This window comes from Gracilinanus agilis, chromosome 1 (genome assembly GCF_016433145.1).
Source record: "Gracilinanus agilis isolate LMUSP501 chromosome 1, AgileGrace, whole genome shotgun sequence".
Taxonomy (NCBI): Eukaryota; Metazoa; Chordata; class Mammalia; order Didelphimorphia; family Didelphidae; genus Gracilinanus; species Gracilinanus agilis.
This window is the reverse complement of record NC_058130.1, coordinates 709,076,046-709,089,510: the sequence shown is the minus strand read 5'-3', so window position 1 is coordinate 709,089,510 and position 13,465 is coordinate 709,076,046. Positions and strand designations below refer to the sequence as shown.

General features: G+C 39.1%; 1 protein-coding gene across 8 annotated transcripts in view; it reads right to left on the bottom strand.

Annotated features, from left to right (window-relative positions):
* The window catches only part of DNM2 (dynamin 2), a 79,215-nt gene that overhangs the window by 41,784 nt on the left and 23,966 nt on the right, over positions 1 to 13,465 (bottom strand). For all 8 annotated transcript variants that reach the window (XM_044669993.1, XM_044670018.1, XM_044670026.1 and 5 more), the window contains exon 2: positions 2,806 to 2,879. In XM_044669993.1, coding sequence (XP_044525928.1) covers positions 2,806 to 2,879 — 74 coding nt within the window. The remainder of the gene's footprint in view (positions 1 to 2,805; positions 2,880 to 13,465) is intronic.

Sequence of the window (13,465 nt, the reverse complement as noted above, 5' to 3'; positions counted from 1 at the left end):
TTATTTCCATATTATTGATAGTTACATTGGTGTGGTTGTTTCGAGTCTACATCCCCAATCATGCCCACATCAACTCATGTGTTCAAGCGGTTGTTTTTCTTCTGTGTTTCCACTCCTGTAGTTCTTCCTCTGAATGTGGGTAGTGTTCTTTTCCATAGGTCCCTCCAGATTGTCCTGGGTCATTGCATTTCTGCTAGTACAGAAGTCCATTATATTCTATTTTACCACAGTGTATCAGTCTCTGTGTACAATGTTCTTCTGGCTCTGCTCCTTTTACTCTGCATCACTTCCTGGAGGTCTTTCCAGTTCACATGGAATTCCTCCAGTTCATTATTCCTTTGAGCACAATAGTATTCCATCACCAGCATATACCACAATTTGTTTAGTCATTCCCCAATTGAAGGGCACACCCTCATTTTCCAGTTTTTTGCCACCACAAATAGTGCAGCTATAAATGCTATGGCTGGATCGAAGGGCAGGCAGTCTTTTAGAGCTCTTTGGGCATAGTTCCAAATTGCCATCCAGAATGGTTGGATCAGTTCACAACTCCACCAGCAATGCATTAATGTCCCAATTTGGGCAATTGAGTTTAAATGAAGCATCTGAGGCCACATTTGAACCTAGGACCTCTCATCGCCAGTCTTGGGAGTCTATCTGTCCACCTAGTTGCCCTGTTTCATGATTTTATAATGTACTAATGATATTGTATGAGGGAATTTGTCAAATTAATTCTGTTGTCATGAAATTTCTAAAAAGGGAGTAGATCTGAGCATAGTCCAGATGGACTAAGACGACATTCACAAGTTGCTTGCCTCTTGCTACAGGAACGAGAAGATGTAACAATCAGTGCAAAACTTGCCTGCTCTCCTTGCACCACCCAGAGAGGACAAGATACAGATTCACCAAAGAAAAATGAACCCTGAATCTCTTACTGTTCCCAACTTAAGTGATAGTCATAGGCACGTATCCCAAATTTTATAAATACTAGCCAATGTGATGGAAGCATGGTATGATGGGCAGAATAATGGGCTTGGAACCAGAAGCTATAAATTCAATTCTTGGCTCTTCGGTTTCATGTGAACTTTAGGCAGCTGAGTTTCCCTCTTTGGGTCTATTTCCTAATTTGTAAAATAAAGGGGTAGGTAGGCATAGATAATCACTAAAGTTCCTTCAATGGTAACATCCTGTGCTTCTGTGAAAATGGGATCCCCTTGCTAAGCAAATTGTAATATATAATGGTGATGGAATACTATTGTTGCTATAAGAAATGCGGAGCAGGATGATTTCAGAAAAAGCTGGAAAAGACCTACGTGAACTGATGCAGAGTGAAATAAGTAGAACCAGAAGAACATTGTAACAGTAATAGCAATATTGTAGAATGATCAACTGTGAAAGACCTAGTTACTCTCAGCAATGCAATGATCCAGGACAATTCTGAGGTACTTATGACAAAGAATGCTCTCCAGCTCCAGAGAAAGAACTGTTGGAGTTGGAATGCAGATCAAAGAATACTTTTTTTCACTTTAGTGTATTTGGTTTTTTATTTTGGGATTTTGATTTTATGAGTATTCTCTTATAAAAATATGGAAAAAAGGTTTTACATAATACATGTATTTTGATCAAATTGCTTACCATTTCTGGGAAAGGGGAGAGAAGGAGACAATTTGGATCTTATAAATTTAGAAAACTTAAGTAGAAAATTGTTATTACATTTAATTGGTAAAATAAAATATATATTTAAAAAAAGGACTCCCTTGACAGCTCTGCCACAAAATGAGGCAATCAATGATCATTTACCAAGCACCTATTCTTGTGACAGGTATTGTGCTGGGTGATGGGGATTATAGACACACATACAAACTGTTCCTGCCTTCTAGGACTTTTCAATCTTTTTTTTTTTAGAGAGAAAACAAAACCTGCATACACAAAATATATTGTCAGATAAACACAAGATTAAGTTTAAGAGGGGAGGGGAAGGATGGTCCTTGTGGGCAGAAGACATCCAAAAAGTCTTCATGAAGGAAATGTTACTAAGCAGAGTTTTGAAGGAAAAAGAATTCTAAGAAGTGACAAGTAGGGAGACAGGATATTGTAGACTTAAGAGAAAATCAGTGCAAAGGTATAAAGAGATGCCATGCCAGGTAAAAAGAGCAATAAAGAGTCCAGATCTCAGAATGCATGAAGGAAATTAATATATAATAAATTTGGAAAGGTTGTCTGGGGTCAGGATGTAAAGGATTTTAAGAGTCCAAGAGGAGTTTCTCTTTTATTTTAGAGGCAACAGAAACATTTGATCTTATTGAATAGAGGTGACATGGGTGGATCTATGCTTTGGGAAAAACCATTTTGTCAGCTGTATGGAGAATGGACTGCAGTTGAAGGAGCTGAGGTAGGGGAGTCAGTTTGGATTCAACTGCAATTGTTCAAGAGATGATCAGGGCCTAAGCCAATGTGGTGTACAGATAAGTAAAGAATAGTAGGCAGATGAAAGAAGGGTCATGGAGGGAGAAATAAGATTTGGCAGCTGATTATGTGGGATGATGGGATATGAGAGGTCATTAGGATTTCAGAAAGTAGACCGTGACCTTGGAATTGGGAAGTCAGGAAGAAGGGAGTGTAACCCGAAATTTCATTTGAAAAGCAAAAATAAATGAGAACCACATAGACAAAGATTAAACAAAGTTAATATAACAATAAAAATTTTAAGTTGTACCTTCTGCTTCCTCTATGACAATTGGGTTTTCCTTTGCATTTAGGTAAGCATTTATCTCTTTCCAACCCATTCTTTAGGTAGTACAAACATACCTGTTTTTGAGAAGATGAGCTGAAGAATAAGGGGACGTCTGGTAACAATTCCTGATCCACGAGGAAGGAAATCCCTGTAAAAGTTGAAATGAAGAGAATTATTCACACATCCGGCTCCAGCAGCAGGATGTTTGACCTCAGGTTATACAGATAGGCTCTGAAACTTAAGAGATTTAAGTAAGACCGTCAACCCCAGCTAGGGAAGGATTAGTTCTGGGAGAAAAAAACCAACAGTGAGGATTTTGACCTTTTAGGAACTGTATACTGTTGAAGGTAGGGCACCTAGGCTTGACTATTGACAGAAAATATAAGCTGAATTCCTTTTTTGGATGGTGGAATTAGTCTATGAAGATGGTTCCTAGGAGCAATTTAGGACCTACTACATGACTTGGTTACAGCAAGAGCAAGCCATGGCACACTTTGCATTGTCTCTCTCACAGAACATCTGAGAAAGGTCCTTGACTAAGCAGAATGAGTATACCAGGCAGCAGTGAGGTGACAGCTCCAAACCATGAGGAGATAATCAACCAGAAGAGAGGTGTTGGCCATGGCTTCAGAAGGAGACCCTCGCCATGCAGAGCAAACTGAAATCAGGTGTACCAAGGGAGACTGGCCATCACCCATCTTCAGTTACATAACAAGGTTCAGTACACTGTAATTCCAGTCCAGTTCCACTGAACTACTAGAGTCACATACTCTCTTTTTACTGAACAGGTATGAAAGCAACAGCAGAGGCTATGCTACACGTTCTCAACTCTTTCTTCAGGCTCAATAGCCAAAAGGGAGAATTACCTACAGTCTCCTCTTAGATCTGTACCACCTCCATAAGTGTTACCCCCAGCCTTGCTTTTCAACTGAGTCCATCTGGCTGCCTGGTATACACAATAGCACTACAGGTGAGGTATGTGACATTCAAGGACACAATTTTAAGACCAGAGGAGGTTCTTGTACTTCCCTTTGGTGATGATGATGATAATGATGTCCTTTTCAGTCTGCTGACTTCTGAGTACAAGCACTGGAGAAAACCAGTTTGGATATTTAGACTCACTCTAGAGGGCAAAATGCCAGCTAACACCCCCCCCACCCCTTTATTAAAATTAAGCACTCACTATTGATGAACAGATCACCAAGGCAATCTTCTGAACAGTTCCCCCATTGGCAAGCTATCTCTGATCATAAACTAGAAATCTCAAGAATTTAGTGGTTCAACAAAAATGACCAAGGGCCTGCAATGTACTCCATGTACTCTAGAAAAAGCCATTCTTGTAGGTCTTCCAGAAAAAGGCAAAAGAAAAGGAGGATGTCACCTTAGATGTTTATTTCAAAAAAGGAAGCATTTTCCCCGATTTATTCATTCAGGCTGAGCATCAAAACAATCCTCCAGCTTCCAAGAAAAACATACTAAAAACAACAACAAAAACACCCCCAACCATTCAGAGTAGTTCTATAAGAGAGTTTTAAAAGCAGAGAAGTAGATAGAAAGCATTCTACTAAAGGAAAAGAGCTTTGGAAAGTGCCTTGTGTATTGTGCTCTAACAGCATCCTACTTTATCAAATATGGGGCATAGGGTGGGGTTGCCAAGGTCTGGCCATGCCATATCCATTCCCCAACTCTTATCTTTTTGATATTAAATCATTTCTCGATGTCTTCCCAGCCTGCCCCAATCAAATTTTCCCTTAGACCAAGTCAAGGCCAAAGGACAAGTTAAACAAAACACAAAAAAGCATCCTCATGTAACAGTACAAATACCCTTCTGTCAAGCATCCATTTTCCATAAGAGTGGCTAGGTTAAGGCCATACCAGTTCTGGGAAGGCATTGACTAGCACACTTGTTTAGGGACAGGTGATAGCCCTTTACCCTTATCTATAAACCAGGGATAACACTTCTACCTACCTTAACAGGGCTGTTGTGAGAGATCAAATGAGATTACAAGTGTGAAATTATAAAAGCACTGTACAGGATTACTTAGTCTTGCTAAATAGGACAATCAGGAAATACAAAGGAAGCTATAAGAATGAAATATCTTAAGAATCATTACTCTTAGGTTCAGGAATTAGAATTATATTTATTTCCTGTAAAACAGGAAAAGCCAGAAACGGTCGAGGTCCCATGTTTCAGGTTGGGAAAGCTACTATGCACCCTTAGGATGTCCCTTTAAATATGAGGTTTACTCCCTAAAGAAAATTGGGGGGAGGGGGAGGAACAAGCGGGGGAAGTACTATATCTGAGTAATCCAAAACTACATTTTTCAGGCTCAAAAAGAAATGTCAACAAAAGTATATCTAAATATATGTGTCTCACTCATTCTAAACAAACTCTTGTGGCTTAGGATTTACCTGCCCATAGTGGGATACTGAATAACCTGGGGGAGGTAGGTAACTTAGGAGAATTGACATCTTCTATAACTGTGTAGATTTTAAAGTAAGTTTAAAATACCGACACATAAGCAGAACAGAGAAAAACGAACCAGGTCTATTCTAAATCAGTCAATTTGTTATGTATTTTAAAAAATTCAAAGGGCACGAAATAGAAATTAATGGTTACATGCAGATTCCTTTTAAAGTCTGCTATTATAAGTGGAAATACTCTTTTTAGGTGTTCAGATTAAAAATAAGTTCAGATTAAAAAAGAAAAAAAGGCAGTTCCAGTTCATATCCCTAAAAGGCAGATCTATCAAGGAATGTATTTTCTATAGTTTAACAAGCTACAGAAAGCCTTTTGGCTTGTAATTCTCAAAAGGGAAAAACGTCTCATTGAACCATAGGAGTAGAAATCAAAATGAGGGAAATATAAAGAGCAAATAGATAAGCTGTGGCAGATGAGGTTTGTGCCAGAGAATGAGTCATCCTTGTGCACAGGCAGATACCCAGACTCTGGGGAACAATTCTCCTTACCCAACTGAGTGGCTGGGAATGGTTTCTTTTATCACAATCAGGCTACTTCTTGAGAAGTTGGTCAACTGCTTCACTCCTGCTCAGCTAGGACAGCACAGCAGACTAAGAATTCCTATGAGCAAATGATGATGACAAAATAGAGGTCCTACCCCAAGATGTGTTTTATGTGATGTTCCTAACCTTGACAGTAGGCCAACAGGTTTGAGATACTATGTTCCTGTGAACAATAGAGAGCAGGAAGTTATCCATATCTGAAGAGGAAGGTTCCCCTGGACACCCCTCACCAAGTCTCCACTTGTAAACAATGGGGAGATGATTAAGAGTTTCTGAAGCAGAAGTGATAAGGCCAGACTTAGGGATACTTTCTAATAGATGAACTGATGAGAACAGAGATGGGGAAACCACTTTAGAAACTACTGTATCAGGGGCAACTAGGTGGTTCAGTGGATAGAGAGCCAGGCCTAGAGAGAGGTCCTGTGTTCAAATTAGGCCCAAGGCACTTCCTAGCTGTGTGACCCTGGGGAAGTCACTCAAGTTCCATTGCCTAGCCCTTACTGCTTTTCTGCGTTGGAACCAATACACAGTATTAAGTCTAAGACAGAAGGTAAGGGTTAAAAAAAAAAAAAAAAAAAAAAGAAGTCATTGTATCAGTCTAAACAAGAGGGGATAAGAGGATGAAGAGAGGATATGAGAGCATAGGGAAGGAATTTAATTAGATGTAATGGAATAAGGGAAGACAAAAAGTTGGATGAACAACATTTCAAGCCTGGGTATCATCAACAGAGTGAAAAATAAGAGAGAACAGAAATGAGTTAAGTTTTAGATGTATTAAGTTTGAGGTGTCTAGTACATGTAGGTAGATATCTATAAGCAGGAAGTTGGATATGCAAGACTAGATTTGAAGAAGCCAGAGAAATGAAACCATTCTGAGGAGAACTTTAATGTCGGAGCCTTATGGGATGCTACACTTAGTGGTAGAAGAGACTAAAAGATGGTGGGAAAAGTGGAAGAACAAGAAAGATGGAATGGTTAACAGTATCAAATGAAGTGCCAAAATGAAGGCAAATGGAGATCAAGAAAAGGGCCATCTATGACTTTGTGTGGGTGATGGAAGTGAAAGCAGTAAGCACGGGTTACAACTTTTAAAAGGTTTTATGCAAATACAAAGAGATTGGGTGATAGTTTGAAGGGATATAGGGTTAAGGGTTTATTTAAATTTTTTAAGCATGGGGAGATCTGAACATGGATGTTAAAATAAAGGAATCCCAGAGATCGATAAGAATGCAGTTGACAAGTGGACAGTCTAGGTTTTTAGAGCTAGAAGGGACTTGAAATCATCTAGTCTAATCTCCTCAGTTTAGAGATGAGGAAACTGAGGCACAAAGAAAAGTAACTTGTCCAAGGTCAACATAGGTAATACAAAGAGGGGACAGCCTCAAAAGGCATAGGATATCAGGCAGGACCTGATCTAACATCTACATAGTGGGAGGAGGGGCAAGAAGTGAAGAATAGAGCCACAGATTGTGTTAATGACTCATTTAAGGATAACAAATGGAGTTAGTAATAAAGGTAGGACTAGCATCTGAGTTTTCCTATCTCTACCCATAATTATATCATTTAGAGCTGGAATAGACCTTCCTCATTTCACAAGGAAAGTGAGGCCCAACTGGGTGAAATGTCTTGCCAAATTATAAATTATGTCTTTTTTGGGGGGGATTTGGTCATCCTATTTTGCCCAGGCTGCTGAAGTGTAGCTGATACTGGGAGAGGAGAGAGACAGTCAGAGTCTATGTAATTATATTACTATTAGGCTAAGTATAGGCATCTGATCAGGTTTAGCCTATTGTAGCTCAGAGAATCAATGCTCAAGAGATCCTCTAACTTTTGTTTCCCCAACAAAGAATTACAGGACGAATTCAAACATCCTTCTTCCTTTGTAACCACCTCAGCTCAAACACATTTCCTCTTTCTGGCCTCCTCAAGTACTTGGTCTATTCTATCATTCTGCCCTGAATACAAACTGTTCTGTGCTATCACTTCATGGGTACATTCATTTACTGACTATTTGAATATTAATTTCTTGAGGGTAGGAGTGTAATCACATATCTGAAATCTAGCCCTTTTAACTACTGTCCTCTGGACCCCAGGCAGGAAGATTTAATCCCTCTTGTTCACAAGTCTTCCCAGTACTTTAACACAGCTATTATGTACCATGCCATATCCCCCAGCTTCTTCTCCAGGATAAAAAAGGTCATTTCCTCAACATCTTGACTATCTTCCCATACACATATTCTTGTCTGAGGTTTTTCCTAAAATGTGCTGCCCAGAACTTAATACTCCAATGTGGATTGCTTAGAGTGAAGTATATCAGGAACTATTGTTTTCCTCACTCTGACCACTTTGTTATTACTAATGAAACCGTATAATGGCATTAGTTTTTTGGTGATGTTGTGTTATATATTCTTTTTTTAAAAACCCTTACCTTCTGTCTTGGAATCAGTACTGTATACTTGTTCCAAGGCAGAAGAGAGGTAAGGGCTAGGCAATAGGGGTGAAGTGATTTGCCCAGAATCACACAGCTAGGAAGTGTCTGAGGCCAGATTTGAACCCAGGACCTCCGTCTCTAGGCCTGGTTCTCAATCCACTGAGCCATCCAACTGCCCCTGTGTTATATATATTCTTAAACCCTTACCTTCTGTATCTCAAAGAGATTTAAAAAACAGGAAAGGATAAGCTTGTACAAAAATATTTATAGCTGCTCTTTTTGTGGTGGCAAAGAATTGGAAACTAAAGGGATGTCCCCTCAATTGGGGAATGGCTGAACAAATTATGGTATATTGATGGTAAAGGAATATTATTGTGCTAAAAGGAATGATGAACAGGATGATTTCAGAAAGAGCTGGAAAGACCTTCCGGGACGGATACAGAAGATAAGCAGAACCAGGAAAATATTGTACACAGTCAGAGCAATATTGTGGAATGATTAAATGTGGTAGACTTAGCTATTAACAACAATGATCCAGGACAATTCTGAGGGATGTATGACAAAGAATGCTATCTGCCTCTAGATAGATAGAGCAGAATGCAGATGAATGCATACGATTTTTCACTTGTTTATTTGGGTATATGATGTGGGGTTTTGGTTTTATAAGACTAGTCACTTAAAAAATGAACAATATGGAAATATGTTTTGTGAGATAATACATGTGTAACACAGATTGAATTGTTTGCCAGCTCTGGGAGAAAGGAGGGAGATAATCTGGATCATATAACGTCAGAAAACTCATGTGGAAATTTGTTATTACATATAATTGGTAAAAAAAAAATTAAATTAAAACCCTTACCTTCTGTCTTAGAATTGATATTAAGTATAAGTTCTAAGGTAAAAGAGCAATAGGCAACTGGGATTAAATGACTTGTCCTGGGTCACACAGTTAAAAATTATCTGAGGTCACATTTGAACCCTGGACTTTCCATCTCCAGGCCCATCCCTCTATTCACTGAGCCACCTAACTGCCCCCATATTACATGTTTTAGATTTAGACAATTTCTGGTGATGCTGTTGTTTCTAGGCACAGAAAATCACAATCTCCAAAAAGTTAAAGGGCAAAAGAGAAGTACAGGGTAGATAAGAGCTGGCTACTGCATATTATAGAGAGAGCTTCTCAGGAGAAGCAGAGCAAAATATGTCATCAGAGATAGATGACTAGAAAAAAAGATCAATGATGTAGCAAGATTGCAAATAGATGGACTCATGTTTTACATAATGCCAAGACTTTTAGAGGCAGGTTCCCCAGCATGTTGGATAGATTCCCTTTTGGGAGACTGAAGGTAGAACATGGACAAGAGTCAAACAGGATGGAAAAAGGTCAGTTTTGTGGGAGGAAGTACTCATATGGATGAGCTCTAGAAGCCAGACTAATGGACTTATGTTGAATTTACAGCCCACTAAAACTCTAAGGCCTTTTTTCACATTGACTTGTCCTGCTATGTCTCCAACAATCCGGTATTTGCATAGTTCAATTTTAAATTTAATTTTACTTTATTTTCAGTTCTGAATTCTCTCCCCTCTTCAAGCCAAGGAGAAGGCAAGAGAAACAAAACCTACTACAAATACAGTAGGGGTCCCATATCACATTCTAAGACCTGCCATTGATGGCTGAAACTGAGAACAGTATCAAACCCTATACAGACAGTTCTGTTTAACTTTTAACACCTATGTTAACTTTACTGTATAGTACTGTACTCTCTCCCCACTCCTGCTCCTTGACTGTACTCCCACCTGACCCCCCCCCAAAAAAAAAATCCTAAAAAAAGAAACCTCTAAGTGAAAGCAAAACTGACATGCTGCTTGGGCAGATCACAGCTGGCGGCAGACATCTGACCCACTCCACCCATCCAAGCTCTATCCCATGTCTGTTTTCCATTTATACCTGCCTGGATATAGGTGTCTATCCCCAGCCTCTATGGGTCCTTGAACCACATGCCAGTCCCCTCCCTCATCTGATGGCAGCCCCTTCCCTACCTCCTTCCTTTCCCTAGAATTTCAGGTTGATTGGGATTAATTGAAATCACAGAAAGTGAAATCATGGATAAGGAGGAGACTACTATATATAGTTATGCAAAACAAATTCCCATATCAAAGCCTCCCTCAATCAATCTTCTACTCTTCTTTCCCCCTCCTATTTACCAGTAGGATAAGATATATTTCTGTATTGAACTGTGTTACTGTATATTCTTCCTTCTTTTGATCAGTGCAGATGAGAGGTTCAAACATTGCAAGCCCTCCCACAGTTCCCTTCTTGTGGTGTACTCCATTTATATAATTTCCCCCATTCTTCAATCTTTTCCCCTCTTCCAGCATGCCCTTCTTCCCCACCCATTCCATTCTTCTTTTGAGATCATCAAAATCTAAGAGTCACTCCTAGGCCCTCTGTCTAATTAGACTCCCTGCATAACCCCTGGTGATGATAGAGTCCTAAGGGCCTATATGTATTATCTTCCCATATAATAAAAACAGTTTAACCTTGTTTAATCCCTTATGACTGCTTGATTTACTTCTTATGCTTCTTTTGACTCCTAAATTTGTACATCAAAATTTCTACTCCTTTTAATCTTCTAGTCTTTTAATCAGGGATGCTCAGAAGTCTTTGATTTCATTAAAGATATCTTTTTTTCTCCCTGTAATATTATACTCAGTTTTGCTAGCTAGGTTATTCTTAGGTTGTAAACCTAGATATTTTGCCTTTTTTGAATATTCCAAGCTTTCCATTTCATTAAATTGGTGAATGCTAAAATCGTGTGTTAATTCTGACTGTGGCTCTTTTGGGGAAGTAAATTCTTTCTCTCTAGCTGCTTTTTCCTTGACCTGTGAATGCTGGATTTTGGCTAAAATATTCCTGGGGGCGGAGTGGGTTTAATTTGAGAATTTCTGTCAGGAGGTAACCAGTGATTTCTACTTTGCCTTCTAGTTCAAAGAGATCTAAGTAGTTTTATGAATACTTGATATATGATATATATTATCTTTTCATGGATTTCAGGTAGTTCAATGATTTTAAAATCTCTCCTTGATGTTTTCAAGGTCAGTTGTTTTCCTATGACATAATTCATAGTTTCTTCTATTTTTTCAGTCTTTTCACTTTGTTTTGTTATTTCTTGATGTCTTATGGAGTCAGTTGCTTCTACTTGGTTATTTCTAATTTTCAAGATTTTCTTTAGTAAGGTTAAAAATAACAAATCCTTACCTTCTATCTTATTATTAATTCTAAGGTAGAAAAATGACAAGGGGTAGGCAACTGGGGTTAATGACACCCAGAGTCACACAGCTAGGAGGCCCGATTTGAACCCAGGACAAGTCATTTAATCCCAGTTGCCTGAGGCCCGATTTGAACCCAGGTCCTCCCAACTATAGGCCTGGCACTCTATCCACTGTGTTCACTAGCTGCCCCATCCAGTTTTTTTCCCCAAGCTCTTAATTCTTGTTTCATATCTTTCTTCTCCCTTGCTTCTTTTTCCATTTTACTTTAGCCATTCTTACTTAGTTTTAAAAATCATCCAAAAATTTTTTTTGTTAACTTTTGCTTTAACTAACTTCTATCCAAGTTACATTTTTCTTGGAAATTTTGCCTGTGGATATTTTTTGAGTGACTCTTTTTCTGGTTTTGTGTTTTGAGCTCTTTATTGCTCTTTATGGTGGGATTTTTCTTAGTTCCTTCTGGCCTATTTTTTGACGTGAGACTTTCTATTAGGGTCTGTTTGTCTTTCATTGGGAGTTTCAGAAGACTGCTGTTGAACTTGGTTACTATTAATTGGTTGATGGGTTCTAGGGGTTCAAAGTGACTAAACTCTGACCTCTCTGTTGGTCTAAGACTCTTGTCCTGGTTATTACACCACAGGCTTACACACTGGGCTCAAGACTAGAACCGAGTTGTTACTGTGCTTCTGGGATTTGAGCCAAACTGCTATTCTTTGCTTTGGGAACTTACTCTTTGTTCGCACAGGTAGGGTGAAAACTCTCTGAGCAGTCCTTTCCACCCTCCCTGAATCTGTGACTAGGAGTCGGGTAGTGAGCAAAAGAGTTGTCAGATGGCACTCCTTGCACCCAGTGTGTGTTTAGTAATCCCATGGGATCTCTTTCTGCCCCAGTTCTACTTGCCTCATAATCTGTCTCAGGTGTCTTTCATGCCCTAGGTGCTAGAATATGCTTCTCACTGTAGGCACTGCCTAGCCAAACTCCACTCCTACTCTCTGTAGACCTCTCTGTTCATCTCCTTAAGATGCCCTGATCTGGAAAAGTTACTGTGACTATTTTTTGGCTTTCTTTGGTCTGACGTACTTTCTAGATCTTTGAAGAAGTGTGCTGGGTAAACTAAGTCAAAATGTCTTCTTTCACAGCTCCATCTTCACCCTGAACCCATATTAGATAAAACCTACTCTTCTAAGACACTGAAAAAATTTTTTGATTATGTTATCTAAGTTAGTTTTCCCATTTAGCCTCAAGTCATCCACAACTGTGAAGTTATGTTTCATCTTCATCCAAGTCATTAATAAGAATATAGAATGAAAATAGATTTAAGGACAAATTCCTGAAATATTTTTTTTAAACCCTACCCTTAACTTCTGTGTATTGGCTCCTTGGTGGAAGAGTGGTAAGGGTGGGCAATGGGGGTCAAGTGTCTTGCCCAGGGTCACACAGCTGGGAAGGGTCTGAGGCCAGATCCTGAAATATTTCTATGTGAATTTCCCTCCAAAATGACAGCAATCCACTGATCTTAACTGGTGTTCCAAATTGAAGTATAAAGGGGATAAAAACTGAAGCTCTAGATTCAAGGAGAAGGTAGTTGGCAAGACATGGCAGGGTAAGAGAAAAATTAGAGTCAAACAAATGAATACAATGGATTGGTAAATTGGACAAATTTGGGAAATAGGAGGATGGTGAAAGGCTGGAGTTGGGAGGTAGGTATGACTATGGCACTGTTGAGACCAAAGCATCTCAGATCCTTGCTAGCTTCAGGATCCTGGACAAGCCACTTAACTATGTTTGCATCCATTTCCTGATCTGTAAAATGAGCTGGAGAAGAAATGGCAAACTGCTCTAGTATCTTTGCCAAGAAAATCCCAAATGGGGTCATGAAGAGTCAGACACGACTGAAATGCAACTGAACAGCACCACTATAGACACCCACAAGTATCCCCCAAAATTGCGATTATGGAGAATAGGGGGAATTGTGTATATATATATATATATATATATATATATATATA